The 23,013-nt window shown below is 37.7% G+C and overlaps 4 protein-coding genes across 7 annotated transcripts; 2 read left to right on the forward strand and 2 right to left on the reverse strand.

Moving 5' to 3' along the window:
- Window positions 1–496: 496 nt before the first annotated feature.
- On the reverse strand, window positions 497–7,225 carry LOC108890929 (uncharacterized). 3 transcript variants are annotated; one of them, XM_051067627.1, is made up of 6 exons: window positions 7,149–7,225; window positions 5,604–5,951; window positions 5,113–5,274; window positions 1,121–1,225; window positions 1,000–1,040; window positions 497–793 (listed from the first exon to the last, which is right to left on the reverse strand). In XM_051067627.1, the coding sequence occupies exons 1-6, from the start codon at window positions 7,183–7,185 to the stop codon at window positions 674–676; spliced, it is 813 nt and encodes a 270-aa protein (XP_050923584.1). In that variant the 5' UTR covers window positions 7,186–7,225; the 3' UTR covers window positions 497–673. The 3 variants fall into 3 exon arrangements, with proteins under 3 accessions (XP_050923584.1, XP_050923583.1, XP_050923582.1); XM_051067626.1 differs by lacking the exon at window positions 5,113–5,274 and adding an exon at window positions 1,739–1,900 and having other exon boundaries at window positions 5,604–5,954; XM_051067625.1 differs by having other exon boundaries at window positions 5,604–5,954.
- A 436-nt stretch (window positions 7,226–7,661) lies between these two features.
- Window positions 7,662–10,837, reverse strand: LOC127139605 (CMRF35-like molecule 5). Its single transcript, XM_051067624.1, has 6 exons — window positions 10,569–10,837; window positions 9,102–9,452; window positions 8,620–8,775; window positions 8,304–8,408; window positions 8,183–8,223; window positions 7,662–7,976 (listed from the first exon to the last, which is right to left on the reverse strand). The coding sequence occupies exons 1-6, from the start codon at window positions 10,621–10,623 to the stop codon at window positions 7,851–7,853; spliced, it is 834 nt and encodes a 277-aa protein (XP_050923581.1). The 5' UTR covers window positions 10,624–10,837; the 3' UTR covers window positions 7,662–7,850.
- A 3,214-nt stretch (window positions 10,838–14,051) lies between these two features.
- LOC108890930 (uncharacterized) lies at window positions 14,052–19,838 on the forward strand. Of its 2 annotated transcripts, XM_018688009.2 has the most exons (6): window positions 14,054–14,287; window positions 15,366–15,680; window positions 17,572–17,895; window positions 18,639–18,734; window positions 18,827–18,867; window positions 18,993–19,838. In XM_018688009.2, exons 1-6 carry the CDS (start codon window positions 14,245–14,247, stop codon window positions 19,137–19,139), a joined length of 966 nt encoding a protein of 321 aa, XP_018543525.2. In that variant the 5' UTR covers window positions 14,054–14,244; the 3' UTR covers window positions 19,140–19,838. The 2 variants fall into 2 exon arrangements, with proteins under 2 accessions (XP_050923579.1, XP_018543525.2); XM_051067622.1 differs by lacking the exon at window positions 18,639–18,734 and having other exon boundaries at window positions 14,052–14,287.
- A 1,512-nt stretch (window positions 19,839–21,350) lies between these two features.
- On the forward strand, window positions 21,351–22,511 carry LOC127139604 (polymeric immunoglobulin receptor-like). Its single transcript, XM_051067623.1, has 2 exons — window positions 21,351–21,649; window positions 22,074–22,511. The coding sequence occupies exons 1-2, from the start codon at window positions 21,370–21,372 to the stop codon at window positions 22,469–22,471; spliced, it is 678 nt and encodes a 225-aa protein (XP_050923580.1). The 5' UTR covers window positions 21,351–21,369; the 3' UTR covers window positions 22,472–22,511.
- The last annotated feature ends 502 nt before the right edge of the window (window positions 22,512–23,013 follow it).

Here is a 23,013-nt window from a genome sequence, read left to right on the forward strand (position 1 = left end):
CATCGTGTTCAACCACAGAAACCAACATGAAAGACAGAGACAGATAAAAGTGGACTGATATGTGACCAAACAGAGTCCACTGTTAAAACTGAAATAGATGATACAAATCTTACTGATTAACTTTAAATAAAGAAAAGTTACATAATAAAAAGAGAATGACAGAAAAATAAAGGGTGTACTCACTGAGAAAGAAGAAGATCAGAGTGTGATGGACTTTCATGTCTGAGGCTCTGATGGTTTAACGCTGCCTCTCTTCCTTCTTCACTGACAAACCAGGAACTTCTCACTTCTCTAAATAATCTTCATCAAAATGAGGAGTCCCTCCTCCAAACACATCACACACTCTACTCACCTCTCCTCCCTCTGCACCAATCACTTCTTCAAGCTCAGAGTCTATGACAGGTGAGTTTATGTATAATTTGACATTTAAACTGAGCTTAGGAACAACTTAAAGCAGAATTAAAGTTAGACTTTTGTTCATCACTTACACTGGAAATACATTAGGAAGGAATCTTTTAATAACCAGAATGAACAGGATGGATTATTACAGCATTACTGCAATACTGTGAACCTATCTTTAAAACAACCATAAAATTAGCAAAAGAAGTTTCATTCACACTGTGTGTGTGTTTTAAATGCTGAGAGATTTACTCTGACTCTCAGACAGTATCATTTATGATGTGTGTGTGAGTGTAGAGTAGGTTTGGTCATGATCCCTGCTGGCTGGATCGAGACTAAGGTAGATGGGGTCCTGATGTGTGGAGGCTGGAGGACAGTTCTCATAGGTGACACCCTGAAGAAAATAACAACAACAACAACTTTACTGACTTTGTAAAGATGTGATGGCAAAGTCGTTGGGGAACTTTGCTCATGTACACATCCAGCAGACACCAAGCAACATCATCATCCCACTGGAGTCATTCACATTACATTTTGCAAACTGTGCAATCGTACTTTGACTGTTCTGACTGACAAGAAAGAGAAGTTAAAGAGAGTCACCTCCATCACTGTGCAGTCTGACTTTCCTCTCGTGTTTGAACCTGTGGAACAGATACAGGATGTTTTACTGTTTATATTAGCTTTATATAAAAGGTGCAGATAAGGTTGGAGGGTAACTCACCATGAGAGACCTTTATCTTTTTTCTGTAGAGCAGCAGCAAAACAACAACCAACAGAACAACCACCATCACCACAGGTACACATGTGACCAAAACCAGGAAGTAACCTGGAGGAGAGTGAAGAGGAGAGAGGATGACAGTTCTCCATGTTGCAGGAAACACAGTGGATCAAATTATCTATCAGATCAAATAAAGAAGAAAAAGAATAAAACCAATGATTATTGAATTTCTGTACATCATGTATTAAACTAAACATGAAATTCTCTACATGTTACTGTCATGGTAACCATGATATTTAATGATATTTCCTGTTGTTGACTGTTGTCTGCAGAACTAAAACAACAGTTTCTTAAAATTTTACCTGATAATAAAATTAATAAAAACAGTCAGTAAAGAGAAGGAAAATGTCCCTCTGTGCAGGAAGTGTTGAGTTTCATTGACAGCAGCTTAAAGACACGTTTTTAAAAAGACAAAGAAGGAAGGATTGGAATTAATTTGTCAATGAAAACAGTATTTGTTGTTGAAAAGAGCTCAGAGTGGTGAGTGTGACATTACTGTTCATGTTTATGTACAGAGAAACCACATTTATTAAGAGAAATACCTTTGAATATGTAACAAACCTGAACCTGCAGATGATGTCTCAGGCTGTTTGGTGGTTTCAGGGGAGGATGATGAACTGGAGGTTAAACTCTGTGTTGTCTGTATCAGTGTCGGTGTGGAGGCTGATGGGAGTGATGTTGAAAAGGGTGGAAGAGTACAGTCCGGGATTGAAGTGGTTGGAGCTGTGAATAATGAAATAATAAAATAAATCCTGATGATGAGGTGATTTCCTGTTTTCTAATCATGAACTGTCTGATTCATTAATATTCAGATAAATATTGTGTCTGTATGTGAGTAACAGTTTGAGTTTGTTGGGTATTTTCCAGCAGAGCTGATTGTTATATTGAGTTTTGACCAGTGTTCACAGTGATGAAAATAAGCAGCACTAATGTTTTTAGACTGAACAGATCAGGTTATTTGAAACAGAAGTAGCTGTCAGGGAACAGTGAAAGTTTCTTCACAGCTGCAGAGACATGAAGGAACATTTCTATGACTTTCAGTAGAAACTCACCATCTGTCACTCTGAGGTCAATCTCATAGTATCCATTTGGAAAAACAGTTCTGCCCAAACCACACCAGTACCGTCCTGAGTCAGACTTGGTCAGCTGTGTGATGGTCACATTCAGAGTTGGGGACTGGATATCTAGTAAACCTTCATATTCAATGCTGTATCTGCCGCTCTGAGCTCTGTTGTTTCCCGTTTTAATGAGAATGTCTTTGTCCTCTGTACATTCATTCTTACAGAAGATCTTCTTGCTTCCATGGAAGTTAAATCTGCATGTAACTGTGATGTTTCCTCCTTCAGTTCCTGTACGAATGAAGGTTTCTGCATTGATGAGATCAGTCTCCTGCAGCGCTGCTGAAAAGATGAACAGTCACAGTTACTATTTTCCAGTGAGACGCTGCAGTCTGATGATCATAACTCCTGCTTCATATTTACACAGAGTCACACTGAGAGCTGCTCACTTCTACCACAGTCAGACAGAAATCTGATTCAGTTTAGATTCTGTCAGAAAAGATTCAGACTTTAACTTTGATTAATGTTGGCAACTAAAAAGTAGTGAATAAAGATGTGCAAGTGATAAGAAGGTATCGAACTGACTCAAGAGTTTGATCAAACTAAAGTGTATCGCCCTGGAGAATTGTAAAACCTATAAAACAAGAAGAGAAGATTTGACTGCAGATACAAAATGAAGATTAATTCTGAGAAAATGTTAATGTCGATCAGATGCAAAAATATTAGGAATTTTAAAAATGTCAGGTTAAGAAAAATGCTCTTGTAAACTTTAGGAGAAAAACAGCACTTGTAAAAAAGAACAAGTGACTCATATCCAACTGTGAACATCGTGTTCAACCACAGAAACCAACATGAAAGACAGAGACAGATAAAAGTGGACTGATATGTGACCAAACAGAGTCCACTGTTAAAACTGAAATAGATGATACAAATCTTACTGATTAACTTTAAATAAAGAAAAGTTACATAATAAAAAGAGAATGACAGAAAAATAAAGGGTGTACTCACTGAGAAAGAAGAAGATCAGAGTGTGATGGACTTTCATGTCTGAGGCTCTGATGGTTTAACGCTGCCTCTCTTCCTTCTTCACTGACAAACCAGGAACTTCTCACTTCTTTAAATAATCCTCATTAAAATGAGGAGTCCCTCCTCCAAACACATCACACACTCTACTCACCTCTCCTCCCTCTGCACCAATCACTTCTTCAAGCTCAGAGTCTATGACAGGTGAGTTTATGTATAATTTGACATTTAAACTGAGCTTAGGAACAACTTAAAGCAGAATTAAAGTTAGACTTTTGTTCATCACTTACACTGGAAATACATTAGGAAGGAATCTTTTAATAACCAGAATGAACAGGATGGATTATTACAGCATTACTGCAATACTGTGAACCTATCTTTAAAACAACCATAAAATTAGCAAAAGAAGTTTCATTCACACTGTGTGTGTGTTTTAAATGCTGAGAGATTTACTCTGACTCTCAGACAGTATCATTTATGATGTGTGTGTGAGTGTAGAGTAGGTTTGGTCATGATCCCTGCTGGCTGGATCGAGACTAAGGTAGATGGAGTCCTGATGTGTGGAGGCTGGAGGACAGTTCTCATAGGTGACACCCTGAAGAAAATAACAACAACAACAACTTTACTGATTTGACAGGAAATGATAAAACAGCAGAAATATATTTGTAGTGGTGATGTGTGAAAGCAGGAGCTGTGGACATGCACCAGGTTTGAGTGACAGAGCAGAAAGAGACGAGTTGTGTATTTAAAGTGTACTTACCCAGCATGCATACAGAGAAGTGTGGTTGTGGTTTGACACATTTCTACATAAATTTAGATGAGGCATTCTAATGTGGAAACTATTCAAGTTGTGAACTACATCAGTTCTTCAAACAATTTTAAGCAGTGATCAGTTTTTTAGGGCAATGAAACGAGCTCTAATCTCAACACTGACGCACCATGACTTTGTAAAGATGTGATGGCAAAGTCGTTGGGGAACTTTGCTCATGTACACATCCAGCAGACACCAAGCAACATCATCATCCCACTGGAGTCATTCACATTACATTTTGCAAACTGTGCAAACGTACTTTGACTGTTCTGACTGACAAGAAAGAGAAGTTAAAGAGAGTCACCTCCATCACTGTGCAGTCTGACTTTCCTCTCGTGTTTGAACCTGTGGAACAGATACAGGATGTTTTACTGTTTATATTAGCTTTATATAAAAGGTGCAGATAAGGTTGGAGGGTAACTCACCATGAGAGACCTTTATCTTTTTTCTGTAGAGCAGCAGCAAAACAACAACCAACAGAACAACCACCATCACCACAGGTACACATGTGACCAAAACCAGGAAGTAACCTGGAGGAGAGTGAAGAGGAGAGAGGATGACAGTTCTCCATGTTGCAGGAAACACAGTGGATCAAATTATCTATCAGATCAAATAAAGAAGAAAAAGAATAAAACCAATGATTATTGAATTTCTGTACATCATGTATTAAACTAAACATGAAATTCTCTACATGTTACTGTCATGGTAACCATGATATTTAATGATATTTCCTGTTGTTGACTGTTGTCTGCAGAACTAAAACAACAGTTTCTTAAAATTTTACCTGATAATAAAATTAATAAAAACAGTCAGTAAAGAGAAGGAAAATGTCCCTCTGTGCAGGAAGTGTTGAGTTTCATTGACAGCAGCTTAAAGACACGTTTTTAAAAAGACAAAGAAGGAAGGATTGGAATTAATTTGTCAATGAAAACAGTATTTGTTGTTGAAAAGAGCTCAGAGTGGTGAGTGTGACATTACTGTTCATGTTTATGTACAGAGAAACCACATTTATTAAGAGAAATACCTTTGAATATGTAACAAACCTGAACCTGCAGATGATGTCTCAGGCTGTTTGGTGGTTTCAGGGGAGGATGATGAACTGGAGGTTAAACTCTGTGTTGTCTGTATCAGTGTCGGTGTGGAGGCTGATGGGAGTGATGTTGAAAAGGGTGGAAGAGTACAGTCCGGGATTGAAGTGGTTGGAGCTGTGAATAATGAAATAATAAAATAAATCCTGATGATGAGGTGATTTCCTGTTTTCTAATCATGAACTGTCTGATTCATTAATATTCAGATAAATATTGTGTCTGTATGTGAGTAACAGTTTGAGTTTGTTGGGTATTTTCCAGCAGAGCTGATTGTTATATTGAGTTTTGACCAGTGTTCACAGTGATGAAAATAAGCAGCACTAATGTTTTTAGACTGAACAGATCAGGTTATTTGAAACAGAAGTAGCTGTCAGGGAACAGTGAAAGTTTCTTCACAGCTGCAGAGACATGAAGGAACATTTCTATGACTTTCAGTAGAAACTCACCATCTGTCACTCTGAGGTCAATCTCATCGTATCCATCTGAAAAACCAGTTCTTTCCAAACTACATCTGTACCGTCCTGAGTCAGACTTGGTCAGCTGTGTGATGGTCACATACAGAAGTGTAGAAGATACTGGATAAAATCCTTCTTTATATTCAATGCTGTATCTGCCGCTCTGAGCTCTGTTCTCTTCTGTTTCAATGAGAATGTCTTTGTCTTCTGTACATTCATTCTTACAGAAGATCTTCTTGCTTCCAGAGAAGTTAAATGTGCATGTGACTGTCATGTTTCCTCCTTCAGGTTCAGTACGAATGAAGGTTTCTGCATTGATGAGATCAGTCTCCTGCAGCACTGCTGAAAAGATGAACAGTCACAGTTACTATTTTCCAGTGAGACGCTGCAGTCTGATGATCATAACTCCTGCTTCATATTTACACAGAGTCACACTGAGAGCTGCTCACTTCTACCACAGTCAGACAGAAATCTGATTCAGTTTAGATTCTGTCAGAAAAGATTCAGACTTTAACTTTGACTAATGTTGATAACGAGAGAAAACAAACGTCACATCTGTGCAGATGTCTTTTTAAGATTCTGCACATCCCACTCGTCAAAACTACTGTGTCACTGAATCAGTAGATAAGAGTTATCATAGACAGTGTGTGGTCTGTCTGTATTCAGCCTCTCTGACTGATAACACTCACCATCAACCACACATTTGTTTTGTTCACAGAATAAGCCATCAAAATTTGAATAATCAAATAAAAATCTCTAGAATTAAAAAAAAAAAATCCTTTCCATAAACAAAACACAAAATAAAAATGATTTCTGGAAAAATGTGAAGTGAAACAGACACCAAAAAAAATATCATTTGTATATTGACAGATTAACCATAAAGTTTGTATAAATCCTGTTTCAGATCAGTTATATTCTGTTATTATCTCTCCAAAAGGAGATGACATTTATTTTGTCTCCTCCTTCTGGTAGCTCGTTTTACACTTGGGCACCAACACTAGTTTTCATTTCAAGCAGGAAAGCTGTTCATCAGTTTATTTCAAGAGTTTTCTATTGTAGAACAAGTATATCCTAAGTTTATCCTTTACATTTATTAATTAGTATTATCATTATTATGATTATTATTTTGTGCTCTCCTGGCAATATGGTGGACGCATGTTATTCTCAAGTCTGTATGAAATAACATTATCTCTCTAGATCAGTCACTGTCATGAGCTCACCCACACTATAGGAAGTAACAGACTGTGTCACAACTTCAGTCTTTTCATACTCCACCCCAGCAGTTAGAGCAGTTTACACTGACCATTGAGTAGATGTCGAATGCACCTATTATTACTACAACCATAATAAACTGCTGCACAGACGACCTGTGGAGTCGCTTTGTACAAGAGGTCAGTCTCATGTTAATGGAGCAAGACTGAGACCAAACAGAGTCCACTGTTAAAACTGAAATAGATGATACAAATCTTACTGATTAACTTTAAATAAAGTTACATAATAAAAAGAGAATGACAGAAAAATAAAGGGTGTACTCACTGAGAAAGAAGCAGATCAGAGTGTGATGGACTTTCATGTCTGAGGCTCTGATGGTTTAACGCTGCCTCTCTTCCTTCTTCACTGACAAACCAGGAACTTCTCACTTCTTTAAATAATCCTCATTAAAATGAGGAGTCCCTCCTCCAAACACATCACACACTCTACTCACCTCTCCTCCCTCTGTACTTGAAGAAATGATTACTGCTGAGTCTATGAGATGTGAGTTTATTTATGATCTGACATTTAAACTGAGCCTAGGGACTTAAAGCAGAATTAAAGTTAGACTTTTTTAAATAACTGACCCAAAACAACAGCATGAAAACAATAAAAGTGGTTTACTGATGGCTCAGCTGTGAATTACATAGTATAGAAGTACAGTCAGGACCATAAGTATTTGGACAGTTTAACATTTTTATGCCTCTGTGTCAGTGACCGATATCTCAGTAACACCTTGAGGGAAATTCTTCAAATTTGGTGCAAACATTCACTTGGACTCAAAAATGAAATGATTAGATTTTGGAGGTCAAAGGACAATGGATAATTACAGCACATAACAACTGTTTCAATGTTCATATTGGCATTTATCAGCTTGAAACATTGTGAACTTATCCTTTAACAGACAGAAAATTAGCAAAAGAAGTTTCATTCACACTGTGTGTGTGTTTTAAATGCTGAGAGATTTACTCTGACTCTCAGACAGTATCATTTATGATGTGTGTGTGAGAGTGTAGAGTAGGTTTGGTCATGATCCCTGCTAGCTGGATCCAGGCTCTGGTAGATGGAGTCCTGATGTGTGGAGGCTGGAGGACAGTTCTCATAGGTGACATCCTGAAGAAAATAACAACAACAACAACTTTACTGACTTTGTAAAGATGTGATGGCAAAGTCGTTGGGGAACTTTGCTCATGTACACATCCAGCAGACACCAAGCAACATCATCATCCCACTGGAGTCATTCACGTTACATTTTGCAAACTGTGCAAACGTACTTTGACTGTTCTGACTGACAAGAAAGAGAAGTTAAAGAGAGTCACCTCCATCACTGTGCAGTCTGACTTTCCTCTCGTGTTTGAACCTGTGGAACAGATACAGGATGTTTTACTGTTTATATTAGCTTTATATAAAAGGTGCAGATAAGGTTGGAGGGTAACTCACCATGAGAGACCTTTATCTTTTTTCTGTAGAGCAGCAGCAAAACAACAACCAACAGAACAACCACCATCACCACAGGTACACATGTGACCAAAACCAGGAAATAACCTGGAGGAGAGAGAAGAGGAGAGAGGATGAAGAAAACACAGTGGCTTCAGAAAATATTCAGACCCTTCAAGTTTGTGTGTAGACGTTACTGTCATGATAACAATGATATTTAATGTGAAATCTAATCTTTTTATCTGCAAAGCTGAAACTACAGTTTTTGGAGCTGGTTGCTGTGAACAACAAAAACAGTAAATATGTAATAAACCTGAACCTGCAGATGATGTCTCAGGCTGTTTGGTGGTTTCAGGGGAGGATGATGAACTGGAGGTTAAACTCTGTGTTGTCTGTATCAGTGTCGGTGTGGAGGCTGATGGGAGTGATGTTGAAAAGGGTGGAAGAGTACAGTCCGGGATTGAAGTGGTTGGAGCTGTGAATAATAAAATAAAATAAAACCTGATGATGAGGTGATTTCCTGTTTTCTAATCATGAACTGTCTGATTCATTAATATTCAGATAAATATTGTGTCTGTATGTGAGTAACAGTTTGAGTTTGTTGGGTATTTTCCAGCAGAGCTGATTGTTATATTGAGTTTTGACCAGTGTTCACAGTGATGAAAATAAGCAGCACTAATGTTTTTAGACTGAACAGATCAGGTTATTTGAAACAGAAGTAGCTGTCAGGGAACAGTGAAAGTTTCTTCACAGCTGCAGAGACATGAAGGAACATTTCTATGACTTTCAGTAGAAACTCACCATCTGTCACTCTGAGGTAAATCTCATCGTATCCACTTGGAAAATCACCTCTTTCCAAACCACACCAGTACCATCCTGAGTCAGACTTGGTCAGCTGTGTGATGGTCACAAACAGAAGTGTAGAAGATACTGGATAAAATCCTTCTTTATATTCAATGCTGTATCTGCCGCTCTGAGCTCTGTTCTCTTCTGTTTCAATGAGAATGTCTTTGTCTTCTGTACATTCATTCTTACAGAAGATCTTCTTCCTTCCAGAGAAGATAAATGAGCATGTGACTGTGATGTTTCCTCCTTCAGTTCCTGTGTAAATGAAGGTGTGTGCATTGATGAGATCAGTCTCCTGCAGCGCTGCTGGAAAGATGAACAGTCACAGTTACTTAAGAACTGTACAAGATTCAAGAATTCTTTATTGTCATTATGCATACATGTAACAAAATTTCACTTGGTAGCTTTCCGCTTAAAAAAGACACAATACTTTAAAATACAAAAACAGAAAAAAACAACTATAAACACACTGTAAATATGTGCAATCAAATAAATAATAATATGTGCAACGGCCTACTTAAGTAAATGTAAAGTTTTAGCTTTATATTTCTACTCCACCACATTTTCTGCTTTTTACTGCTCTACATTTTTTCACAGCTGTAGTTATTAGTTACTTGTGAGATGAGTTTTATGTAGTTTAACATATAATAAGATTCTAAAATACAGTGCATTATTAAAGACTGAAACATAAGTTGCGACATGTTTAGTTTGTCCTCCGTCTGCCCCAGCCTCCTCCTTATATGGACTTTATCTCCATCTGCTAATCCCATCCTGTATCTGTTACAGTCTGTGCTCCCATTATAATTACTGCAGCCACTAGGTGTCGCCGTAACAATGAAACATACCTACGGGTTGTACGACTTATGGCTCAGTTTTTGCGGGACAGTCTCCAAAAAAGGACAATCCACTGTCACAATAATCCCACTTTTAGTTTTTGAGAGTGTAAAACTGGCCAGAGCAAATCATCAGACACAAAGACATTTTATAATAAATGTTACTGCCTCAAACAGGCAAGAGAAAACACTTCTGTAACTAACGTCTGTGTTTTTGAAGACATAAAGACCTACAGATACTCAGATACTAAAAAAGCCACTTAAAGCTCATTGATCCAAACTGGAATTACAAAATCACTTTTTAGTTGAGCATTTGTATTTGTATTAAACTCAGAGAGTAGACCTTGAGTTAAGTGTTTATTTGTTCAACTGTCTGGTCATAAATGAAGGTTCTCATGGGTTGTGTAACATATCCACAGCCCCCATTGATTCACTGATGCAGCACTGTTCCTCTTGAATAAAATTTTGCTCAACTCAACTGATGAGATGTGACTAAACAGACACCGCCATTAAAACTAGTAAAAATGACATTGTTGAGATGATTAAAAGCTCATTGAAAATGACAGGAATATAAAGTGAATATACTCACTGAGAAAGAAGATGCAGGTCAGAGTGAGATGGACTTTCATGCCTGAGGTTCTCATGGTTTAACGTTGCCTCTTGTCTTTCCTGTCTGACAAACCAGGAACGCTTCACTTCTCTAAAGTAGAGAGGAGGGGAGTAGATCTCCTCTTTCGTGGAAATGGTCCAACACTCATCCATGTTGGCGGCTCTGTGAGGCCGTACAGATACAACGGTGTTTTTCTTTAACATCAACGTGTTAATATGTGCAGGTATTTTTACTGTGTTCACCAGCTTAGTTTAGTATGTTTGCCTCTAAACTAAACACAAAATACAACTGAAGCTGATGAGAATATCATAACTTCTGCAACCAAAGCTGTTACAACCGATCATCTGGGGTCCATGAATGCAGCACAGAATCTCATCGTAATCCATAGAACAGTTGCTGAAATACACACCCACAGACATCACCACCCACAGAACTAAAAACAAACTGCTGCGTCGAAGGGTGTCACACCAGCAACGTGGGAACAAACTGACATTACAGCTTAGACCACAGAGAGGGAGGCAGACAGAGAAAAGGGAATTCGTTAAAATTAGAAGTTACATCACGTTAAATTGTGTAACTTCAGCTTCAGTCATCACAGACACAAACAGAGAGTGGAAGTCAAGTCTTTTGTGGTAAAAACTGATTTTTAACATTGGCTGTAATATAATCTTGTTGATTGTGATTCCCTTTATAGCTTAAAGAAAGAGAGAAAGAAACGGAAAACAAATGTAAGACAAAGCATCAACAGATATTCAGAGACAAACATATAATTTTAATTTAATTGTTTTTAGTGAAACATAATGATCTTGTTGGTTTAAATCAAGTCTTTGACTAACGGTTTGTGTCTAAATTAAATCATTTTTCTGAAGTTATCTGTCCCCAAATATCTTCTATCATAACCTCATGCATTAATTAATATATACATTTTGCATATTAAAATACTATACTGTCCACTTTTTTAAAAAGTCCCGTTGGCTTTTTGTTTTTAAAAGTTTTTTTTGTCCTACCTAAAAGGCTTCCATCTGCAAAAAAAAAATCCCATTTAAAATGTGATTACAATCATAAGCCTGAGTCTTATAAAACCAAGATCAAGAGCTGTTTAGATAATTAACAGTGGAGTGTAAATGTCATAAAAACTAGAGAAGTAGTGGGTTTTGGTTAGATGCTTGAAATAGATTAGGTTTGTGGTTACCGCAAACTATTCTACTATATAAAATACATCAGTAAATACACCTTTCATGATTTTTAAGCTTTTTGCGTTCTTAAAAAAAAGGTGGTTGCTACAAGACCACAAACGTTGTTGTGTTTTATTTTTAACTCAAATTCAAACTCAATTTCAAAAATCATTTAAGTGGTGTTTCATCAGTGAAGATTATCTTACTGAACAAAACTTTTGTTGGTCATTTACTGTAATAATCCTTAAGCCATATAAAAAGTCCCGTTGGCTTTTTGTTGAGGGAAACAGGACCCTGCAGCACCCTGTAACTACAGCCTGAAAGAGGTGGATGTGTATAATACTGTATCCCATCATTTTGCACTGCATTTTTTCACAGCTTCAACCACTGTTCCTACAACCACAGAGCAGCTTAAACAGGAGCAGACTGAGGACACTACAGCCACAGGTACAGTGCAGTTCATGGGAGGATCAATAGAGTTGTAACCCTCGCAGCTACTGCCAGAGGTAGTGTTGAGTATACACAGGTACTCTGCAGGTCTACAGTCTCATGTGATCTGTGATTTTTACTCTGTCAAACAGCACCAAGCCTGGAGTTGGTGTTAAAGACAAACTCAGGAAACAAACACACCTATAAATTTGTTTTACTTTTACTGAGCAGGTTTTAGCCGTCTAAGATTTTTTTAGCGCTGAACTCTAAAATCCATTGATAATTTATAATAAAATAAATAATTTTGACATTAATCTTAAGTAATACGCCGACTTTTAATCTATAATCTTTTAGCAAACAGGTGTCCACACCAGACTCTGAACTAAACTGCTGACTGTCTCTGTTTTCTCCCTCCATATGTTTCTCAGTTCTCCTTTCAGTAACTACACACCTCTCTGACCCCCTCTGCTGGATATTTAAGAGAAGTGCAATATCAACACCTCTATTAAAGGACTCCAACCATTTATTACTGACCTTCCATAAAGTTAGAGATAGATTAAAAAAGAATGATCAAAACTGAAGCAGCTATAATCAGCGAAAACTAAGGATCGCGGTTTTCGTTTGCTTAGATACTGTATTTAGACTAACATCGAAATACAATAGACTAACATCTAAATACAATAGACTAACATCTAAATACAGCTCTTCATTTGACAGACTGGTGGATGTGGTAGTTGATGCCATTTGGCCACCATAGACTCACTACCACGCTTGGAAAGGGAGGGGTGAGGGGACAGGTATTCAGTTGGTTGCAATCTGTGTTCTCACCACTAGATGGTACTAAATCCTACACACTGGTCCTCATCCCTGTGTCTCTCACTGATGGCAGACTGCTATGTTGTCAGTTTGGGGTCCTTCTGCAGAGACACTTATTTTCAGAGACAAATCTTTGCAAAAAAAATTAAGTTAAATATATGATGTTAATGTGACAAGTCAAGAAGCATTTTACCAGTATTTCCAAAAGCTCTCAGTTTTTTATTTAATCAGACCAAAGTTAGATTTACACAACTCCATCCCTCCCTCTCTCTCTCCTTTGTCTCACTCAGTTTACCCTGTGGTTGCAGGCGTGTGTGTGATGGTGGTTGGTGTTGTGCTGTCAGCGGTTTTTCTTCTGTCGCTTTACAAATGGAAGACAAAGAGGGGAACTGATGGTGGAGGTGACTCTGCTGACTCTTCGCATCAGCTTCTGCAATGACTTTTGCTATGCTGAAAAAAAAAAAACCTGTGTCACTTTGGTCAGCAAGAATTCAGCAGTGTTTAACTATCTAACTATCAGATATATACCAGATACCAGCCTGTCACTTTTTATGTCAAATTCATACTTTTGCTCAGATGAAAAAAAAAATATTTAACAGTAATGACCAGTTTAAATTCTACTTCTGTGTCTGTGTGTCTTCATTTGTTTCCATCAGTTCGTCACCTATAAAAACTGGGATCCAGCCTCCAGATGCGACTCCACATACCGGAGGCTTGATCCAGGCAGCAGAGATCAAGACCAGATCTACTTTACACTCACGTAGGATGTACAGTTGTTGAATGGACTTGTTTTTAATATAAAAAGCTTTCTGCTCAGATGTGTGTGTAGTTCATTTTTTGAAGTACCCTCTGCTGAAAGACAGTGAGTGGGACAAAGTAGAAGCTAAAGTCTGCGCTAAGCCTAATCAGGTATCAGGTATTAGTCGCATTTTAGATGGTAACAATTTAAATTAAACTGTTTACAGAAAGTAACACAATTTTATTGCAACACAATAATCAGAAGACTGAACATGTGACATTTACTTACAGCTCAGTTCTGAGGATGAGAGAGTGAGGTGGTGAGAGAGCAGGAAAATGTGATGAAATGTAAACTTACGGCAGCTTCCTGAAGCTATTCAGTGGCCCCTAAAGTGAGGAACTAAAGTATGTTTATACATCAGAGAGACGGTAGAAAGTGAAGTGATAACACCTCTGCTGCAGTTTATTGATTTTTCTTGATTAGGATAAAATTCAAAATGAATATTCGCCACGCTCTGTTCTTCTGCTGCTGTTTGTCAGGTGAGGAATGATTACATGAACGTCTCTTTAAAAGCTGCTGTGCACACATTCATTTTTACATATTTTCTCACACCTTCATTTGTTGATTAATCTGTGGGTTATATTTTATTAAATCAATTCAATTGTATTGGTAATTTTGATTCAAGCTCATTGCAATTTCCCAGACGTGATGTATTAGATTGCTTGTTTTGTGCAGCCAATGTTCTAAAAACAAAATCAATTTACTATGGCTGCAAATAACGGTTATATTTATTATTGATTAATCTGCTGACTACTTTCTTAATTAATCGCTTGGTCTATAAAATGTCATCTCTTGAGGTGATGTTTTCATACAGCTTGTTTTATCTGATTAAATGTCCTAAATGTGGAAGATATTCGGTTTTATCTACTCCTCACATTTTAGAAGCTGGAACCAGGTAATTTGGCATCTTATCTTAAACCACAACTGAAATAATGAATCAATTATTATTCCTGTTGACTGACTAATTACCTCTGATAAAGAGGTTATTTTTTTACTCATGTGTGTTTGTTACACGAAAGGATTTTGTTTGTTTTGTAAAAAGTATTGAACCAATTTTCACCAAACGTGTTGGAGAGATGGGGCATGAGTCAGGGAAGAAACCACTAAAGTTTAGTGCAGATCCTTTTTTTTTTAAAATGTGATTCCTTTACATTGTGGAGGTGTGCACTGTACTCTGCGCCATTTAAGTTCATTACTCGACTCATCTATTATAAAAAAAAAAGTGAAAAAGCAGCAAATCTTCATGAGTTTAATTTTTGCATTTTGCTCAGAGATTGGCTTAAATGAATAATTGGTTAATTAGTAAAAATATTTATTTACCTTTCATTAATGTTTTAACATGTGAGTATGTCTGTATGAATTAATCAAAGCTTTTACAGTTTACTTTTGAATATATGACTTTGTATGTATTTTTCTTATTCTACTGTCACTGCAGCAACAACTCCATTACAATACATTCCATGTTTTATAAATGTTATAAATACAGAGCTCAGCTCTCCGGGGCCAGCCTGCATGTAAAGGAAACTGGTACTGATGTCTGGTTGTTCTCTTCTGCAGCACTGTGTGATGGTCTCGTCAACACACAACGAATGTTTATGAAAACTGAAGGACAAAATGTTGTGTATTTTTTCCGGGTTAAAAATGCTGCAGACAGCAGAAAGTACTTCTGCAGGAATGACTGCGAAAAAGAAGACATCCTCATTGAGACACACGCCAACAGAGCTCAGAGTGGCAGATACACCATTAGATATAATGGTTTTCTGCACGTGATCATCAAAGAGCTGACTAAGTCTGACACAGGACGGTACAGATTTGGTGCAAGCAATTCTTCATCACTGGGTTCATACCAGGACTTTGAGGTCGAAGTTAGAGGTGAGTTTCTACTGAAAGTCATTAAAAGTACCTGCACCGTGTTTTATTCTCCACCAAAAACTGAACAATTACCACAAAACAAACTACAAACCACTTCAGTGAACACCTCACTAACATACTATAAAGCTAAACTGAACATTACAAGCTTCACAAAGGCAGGTTTCGATGCTGCTCAGAAGTAACTTATTTTCATAATGCTCTCACAGTTTCACTTTACAAATATGTCCTGTGTATCCAGCATTGTTTGCCCATGAAGGATCAGTATACTTTCAAATGCACAGGTCAGATCATGAAACCCCTAAAACCCTGATACCCTTCACTGAACTCTTAAGGTGAGGAAAGAAGGCAGGGCTTTAACTTCTCTTTTAATCTGTTGTCCCATTCTTCACCTACTTCAAGGAGAGTTTGTCCCCACTTTTACAGTCCGTCACATCTCACTTCTGTCTTTGACAGCAGCCTTTTTGCACTAGTTTCAAGCATGGTCATCCAGAACAGCTATCAACACATTTGCCTTAAGACGTAGTCGGATAACATGTCATATGACGTGCTGTAGTTTGTTTCATCGCCCATTCCTAAAATTTACCCTAACATTGTCTCAGTGGAGTGGCCTGTCTAGCCTAAAATATTTGTTTCTGATTGCGATGTAACATACATACGATGAACATGTGGTTCAAGTGGCCTTCTACAAAAAGCACAAAACTGCAAGTAACCCTGGAAACCATGGTAACTAAACTGACTGCAACTGCTGCCAAACACACAGCAGTTTCTTTAAAATGAATGAGTCACATTTTGCTCCTAAAAAGAGGAAACACATTTTCATAGCTGTTTTGCTCTAAGCAAAATTGCCTGTTTATTCTTGTTATTTATGAATGATGAAGCACTTCCTCTTCACTCTCTTCGTCACTTTTTCCTTTACATCAGTGGAAGAATATAGTAACTAAAACAAGACAAGTAAAGAGCTGTAGTTAGTGGACTCAACAGGACTTGAAACTTCAAGTAACAAGGAGTGGTCAGATTCAGAACTATTGTTTAACTATGTGGAGAATCTGTATATGATTACAGCATCTTTCAGATGATTACGACTGCATACCATGGCACGGTCTGTCCAAACAATGGGGATAACCCAAACAGGGTCATTACCTTGGATGCTGTTATAGTTGTGGTTTGGTCTTATCTTTGTAACTTTGTCAATCTGTCTATTCTGTGAATTATTTTAAATTTGTAGTCAGCAAGTTAATTTGCAGTCACTATAACAAAAGCAGCTTTTACGCTTAGTCACTTTGTGGGTTTTAGGCAGATCATATAGCTGTAAGATAGAGAGAGACTGCCAAACAGTTTTGTTCACCTCAGCCTGGTAGTGCTGTTCTATTTTAATGAGAACGAGGCTCCACAGTTCGAGCATTTCACTGCATATGCAAACTGTAAAATTCTGTTCAGCAGGCTGACAGCAGGCCAAAGTTAAGCTTCAATGTTGTCTGGTTTGTGTCCTCTCTGCAAGCCGATGTCTCTCCTCAGCTAAGGATTGTTCAGGCAGTAAAAGAAGCATCACTATGACTGAGCATTTATGTAGTCCTCATGACTCCAATAGACTGGTATTTCTTCTTTCTAGTAAATCATGCCATGTCACTTTCAGGAGTTTCACTGCTCACATCGTCAAGTGTCTTGTTTTGTCCAATTAACTGAGGAAAATCCAGAGATATTTGATATTTACTGTGATGTTAAGACAAGTAAATGCAGAAAACTGTCACATTTGAGAAGTTGAAACCACGTTTGCATTTTTGCTTGGAAAATGACAGAAACAGTAAAAGAAGTATTTTTCCTGCATGCCTAATTAACCTGCAGTCTGTTATAGATGCTGATCGTCCCTTTTCATTGTTCATCTATTCAACAGCACTGTGCGAAGGAGATGTCCTTTATGGAGAACGCAAGGTTTACAGCAGTGCCGAAGGAGGAAATGTCACAATTAGATGTTCCTTGAGTGCAAATACACAAAACAGGAAGTTCCTCTGTAGAGAGGAATGTAAAAAAACTCTCATTGAAACTACCACGGTCGGAGCAAAGAGTGGCAGATACAGCATTGAATATGAGAGCAGTTCATTCTTCAATGTGACCATCGCAGAGCTGAACAAGTCTGACTCAGGACTGTACCGATGCGGCGTGGCAAGTCAAGTGTCAAAAAATACATGCCAGGGGTTTGAGATCTCAGTTACAAGTGGTGAGTTTCAAATCAAAGTCATCAAAGTAACACCACAAGCTGCCATGAGTACACTCACACAAATATTATACTTTGCAGTTATTTTGTTGACTTTGAAACATCAGTCCATCATGTTTAACAGGGTTGCTCAGTTGTTGCATTGGCATATGTCATCAGTTTTTGTTCAATTTTTTTCTTTGCCTTTGCCTGTAGAATCAGACAGAGGTCAAACTAACAAAACAGAGAATGTGAATGAAAGATTTGATTCGAGATTTACTTGTTGCAGAGCTTTAAGAACACTGGTACTTTATCAACTTGAATCTAAAATGGAACCGGCTATCAGAACTCATCCCTCAACCGGTTTAATAAAGCCTACTACTATCCAGTCCAGTTGCAGTTAATTAGCAATGACAATGACCTTTACCTTTGACCACCAAAATCTAGCCAACCCATCCTTGAGTCCACATGAACATACCAAATTTGAAGCAATCTCCTCAAGGCATTACTGAGATATTGCACTCACAACAATTGGACAGACGGATGGATGGACAATCCCAATCAATCAAAGTATCTGGCACACCCTATTGCAATCACACCAAACACCTTAGCTGCCACTGAACAACCTCCCACAGCAACCACAGCAACATTGCTTGCAACTTCCAACAATCATCCTGAATACACCAGGAACACATTAGCAAGAATCTGTAACATGTATTACAGATTTAATGTATTTAATTCTTCCCACTCTCATGTCTCTCATCCAGGTTACAGTTTGCCTCTGGTTGTTTGTCTGATTGTGCTGTTTTTCTTGGCCATTTCTCTACTGCTTCTATACAAATTGAAGATAAGAAGCTCTACTTGTGAGTTATTCCCATGTTGTCTGCTGTCAGTCATCAATAACTACAAATTGAGAGCAGAGAAAAAAACCTTTGTTGTACCTTGTGTTTCACAGCTTTGGACAGTGGGGAAACCTCAACTGGCAGAAACATGGAGGTAACTCTTTTTACACAACAAATCAAACTGGTCAAACAGACATATATCTGGGTTCTTATAACTGTATTGCAGGTGTGCCATCATTTCTTGTCACCTTGGTAAAGTTTTCCTGTCATTTTTTCCAGTCTGTCCTCCACTACAATTCTGCCCCAGTCTCCACACTGGAAGACCCCGCCTATGACACCGTCAACCCTCCCTCTCCCTACGAAACCCTCAACGTACACCACACAGCTTGTGACCAGATGTACACCGCACTCAGCCAGCAAACATAATTCTTCTTCTTGTGTGTATATAAAACATTTTGAGGTTATCTCCTTCTGTAATCTGATTCTTGATGTAAATTGATGTCATTTTTTTTTACTTTCTTTTTCTGACTTACCTTTCATTCTGTCTATATAAATTTTTTTTTGTTATTGCTGATATTGGCATTTCTAAATTGGCACTTGCATTTTAAATATTTTACTGTTATGCTTCGTACCCGCTGCAAATTTTGGATGCACATATTATATTAATCTGGGGGAGATTGTTGAGGGCACTTAAACCCCAATAGGGTTAAAGAGGAATTAGATTTGAAGCAATTTCCATAAGTCTAGTGGATTAACAGGATTTCTTTGAGAAATACTGAAAATGTATTTCTTGGTTGGATGTGTTTAGGTGCATTTGGACTTGCAGATGAAATTAGGGTCATTCAGTAGTCTAAATAGTTAAGTTGAAAGAATGTAAAATTTAACTGTGTTGACAAATAAATGTTCAACCTTTTCTACCCACTGATGGGTTGAGATGTAAAAGTGTATTTGTTATAGAAAATTGTGAATTGTCTCACTTTGTATTTGTGGCTGTAGAATATTTTTATTGTTATTTTTGCATCAACTAGCAATTACACTGAAGCTCACACTGGTCTGTGCATCGGTGTGAGCACATTCTCAAAGTAGGAATTAGTTTTTCCTTTGTACAACAAAATAAATAAAAAAAAGAAATCTGTGTTACATCTGTGTTACTTTCAGCACATTTCTGTATTTGGTTGGGTTGTCGTGATGTGAAGTGTTGGCAAATTAATGAAGATGTTTATTTATTTTGCTTGTGTCTTAAACTACAGTACACTGAGCTCTCTTGGCCACTGCAGAATAACATTATTATCAGTATTGACGCCATTACTCCTAAAAGGTTTTTTTTTAGCTGAATTGAACTAATTGGCTGACAAATGTCCCCTGGAAACTCTCAAGACTCAGGAACAACCGTTACCTTGCATCACAACATCAAAAAGTTCTTTGTGTAGTTTCCCATTAAAAAGTGCTCTTTGGAGATTGTTAGGAAGCAGCAGTCATTCAACAGCTGTCCAATCTTTACATTTTAAGCTTTACAAGATAATACTGTGTCATCAGCATAGAGATAGAGGTATTAATACCCAAAATATGTTTCTGAGATTCACCGTTTCCTCCTGTGATGCATGTTCTGCTGAAACAGGATGCTAAGTTGACTCTAACAGGGAGGGATCATTGAGAAGTGAATACCAATGAGACATCAGTTAGGGAGACTATAGCACTTTTTACTCAATGGGAGATGGGGATGGCAAGAATCATTCAAAGAGCTATGATGTTTAATTGGTTTGAGGTTATTTCCAGCTGCAGACTCAGAGTGAGGTCATCATTTAGCCTGTGAACTGACAGGAACCCACAGTTTTATTTTTAAAGCTTTGCAAGTCTGTGAATGAGATATTGAGCAAGACCTCAGTTCTGAGAATGAGTGGGAGAGTGTGAGCAGCCGAAGGAGAAGGTTTAAGACTAATACAGAGGAAGTTAAAGTGAGGAACTCTATAAATTCCTTTTTACACCAGACAGATGAAGTGATAGAGGCTCTGCTGCAGTTTAATCAGGATGAATATCCACCATTTCATTTTATTCTGCTTCTTATCAGGTGAGGACTGTATACGTGATATTTTCATGTGTGAATTAGTTCTTATTTAGGTAAACAACCATTCTCTGTATCATATTTAAATTTATACTGCAACATGTCATTAATGTATAATGATTCAATCTCTAATGATTAAAATTTAATTATTATTATTATCATTCATCATGCAGTTTGCTATTGTATTTGATGATACACAGCTTAACTTAGGGCTGCAACTATTTATCAATATGTTTTCCGTCCATCTTATATTCTTACAAACGCGATCTCATTAACAATTTCAGATGTCTTGACTTGTCTGACATCAGATCCTCACATTTAAGAATCAAATATTTTGCATTTTTGTTGTAAAAATGACTAAAACATTTATTCAGTTATCAAAATGGTTGCCAATTAATTTCAGTTTGATTAAGTAACTGTTGCAGCTCTAATTGGAAGCCTAATTACTGCTACAATACTGCTAGTTCTTGCACTAAAAGCACTACTGCTTGGACTAGTATGTTCTACAGTCCACACTATATCAAAATCTAATCAGTGTTTTTTGTTTCAGCAGGACTGTCTGATGAAAATGAACAATCAACTCTTTATACAAAAATGGAAGGTGAAGATTTCAGACTTACACTAGACTTTAAGGTGCCTGAAGGACGTAGAAAATACTTCTGTCGGAACGACTGCAAAAAAGAAGACATCCTCATCGAAACAAGAGGGAACAGAGCTCAGGGCGGCAGATACATCATTAGACATGACGGTTATGTGCATGTAGTTATTACAGAGCTGACTCAGTCTGACACAGGATGGTACAAAGTTGGTGTGGGCCGTTCTTCTCTTCCGAACTCATACGGTTCATACCAGAAGTTTAAGCTCAAAGTCAGAGGTGAGTGTCTACTAAAGTCGTGAAATTTAACCTCTGTGTACACAGATCATTATGACACAATTCCAACAATATTAGCAACAATTCTACCATCAACCAAGCAGACATTTACCATCACCCTTACTTTCTAATGCCATAAAAACATTTTATATTCTATATCTATTAAATCTATGAGCCTTGCTGAAGGTTAGCATTTATTCCTCTTTTGTGCTGTAAAGTACATTTGTACATCGACAGCAAATCAAATATCAATTATGCCAAAAGACAGTGTTTCTGTTAAATAGTTTGTCCACCTTCCCTTATATTATGTATTCAATTTAAAAAGTAGCATTGGTCACTGCACTCTAAAATATTGATATCAGCCTTTTTAAAAATCCAGAATCAGACTGCAGTCTACATCAGTCATCATCATTCATCTTTTCCACAGATCTGTGTGATGGAGGTGTCGTCTCTGGCGAGCCTAAAGTCTACAGCACCACTGAAGGAGGAAATGTCACAGTCAGATGCAGCTTGTTTTTACATCCACGAAACAGGAAGTTCCTTTGCAGGGAGGAGTGTAATAAATTTCTCTTTGACACCAATGATGTGACAGCTACGGGTGACCGATACAAGATCGAGTATGAGAGCAACACACTGTTTAATGTGACCATCACAGAGCTCACCAAGTCTGACTCAGGACGGTACAGGTGCGGTGTAGGAAGAAACTACGCAAAAAACACGTGCCAAGAGTTCGAGATCACAGTTACAGACGGTGAGTTGCTAATGGACGTCATGAAAATGTTCCTGCATATCTCTGAAGGTCTGATGTTTTTGACAATCTGCTAGTTTGACAATATTAGTTTAAATCAAGGTCCATAAGTGCTTTTTCAGGAGCTCCCTGCAGAATTCATTCAAAGTGTAGAAGCGTAAGCAACGGGACAGTTACAATATTTGTTTAACATTTAAGGGAGCAGTTTGATTTTATATTGTTCTTATTACAAATTCCATGAAAAGAAAAAAAATGCATCTCTACCCATCCTCTAAACCCTACCAACCACCAAACAACCACCCTACAACCACAGCAACCACTCTGCAACCACCAGGAAACCCATAGCAACCACAGAGAAGAAAAACCTGACTATCAACAACCTTGTAACATCTAGCAGCCACTCCAACAAGTCATTAGCAAAAACTGTGTTTCCTGAAGAAATCCTTTTCTTATTGTGACTCCCACTCCCCTGTGTCTCTCATCCAGGTAAAGTCTCACCTCTGTTCATCTGTATGACTGTGCCTGCTGTGCTACTGGCCTTGTTGCTACTGCTTCTCTACAAAAGGAAGACAAGTGATGTTAATTGTGAGTCACCTTTCGACTCTTTTCTTTCCTCTCT

Source organism: Lates calcarifer, unplaced genomic scaffold (genome assembly GCF_001640805.2).
Source record: "Lates calcarifer isolate ASB-BC8 unplaced genomic scaffold, TLL_Latcal_v3 _unitig_1832_quiver_1421, whole genome shotgun sequence".
Taxonomy (NCBI): domain Eukaryota; kingdom Metazoa; phylum Chordata; class Actinopteri; family Centropomidae; genus Lates; species Lates calcarifer.

Bases quoted from the DNA above. Each gene is read 5' to 3' on its own strand.
- LOC108890930 (XM_018688009.2), top strand. From the start codon at position 14,245: ATGAATATTCGCCACGCTCTGTTCTTCTGCTGCTGTTTGTCAG. The intron at 18,735-18,826 runs GTGAGTTATTCC...TGTGTTTCACAG, and splicing joins GAAGATAAGAAGCTCTACTT to CTTTGGACAGTGGGGAAACC. The intron at 18,868-18,992 runs GTAACTCTTTTT...CATTTTTTCCAG, and splicing joins CAACTGGCAGAAACATGGAG to TCTGTCCTCCACTACAATTC.
- LOC108890929 (XM_051067626.1), bottom strand. From the start codon at position 7,185: ATGAAAGTCCATCACACTCTGATCTGCTTCTTTCTCA. The intron at 1,901-5,603 runs GTGAGTTTCTAC...CATTATTCACAG, and splicing joins TGACCTCAGAGTGACAGATG to CTCCAACCACTTCAATCCCG. The intron at 1,226-1,738 runs GTTTGTTACATA...ACTCTCCTCCAG, and splicing joins GACATCATCTGCAGGTTCAG to GTTACTTCCTGGTTTTGGTC.
- LOC127139604 (XM_051067623.1), top strand. From the start codon at position 21,370: ATGGAAGGTGAAGATTTCAGACTTACACTAGACTTTAAGGTGCCTGAA. The intron at 21,650-22,073 runs GTGAGTGTCTAC...TCTTTTCCACAG, and splicing joins GTTTAAGCTCAAAGTCAGAG to ATCTGTGTGATGGAGGTGTC.
- LOC127139605 (XM_051067624.1), bottom strand. From the start codon at position 10,623: ATGAGAACCTCAGGCATGAAAGTCCATCTCACTCTGACCTGCATCTTC. The intron at 9,453-10,568 runs GTGAGTATATTC...TCATCTTTCCAG, and splicing joins GACCTGCATCTTCTTTCTCA to CAGCGCTGCAGGAGACTGAT. The intron at 8,776-9,101 runs GTGAGTTTCTAC...TATTATTCACAG, and splicing joins TTACCTCAGAGTGACAGATG to CTCCAACCACTTCAATCCCG.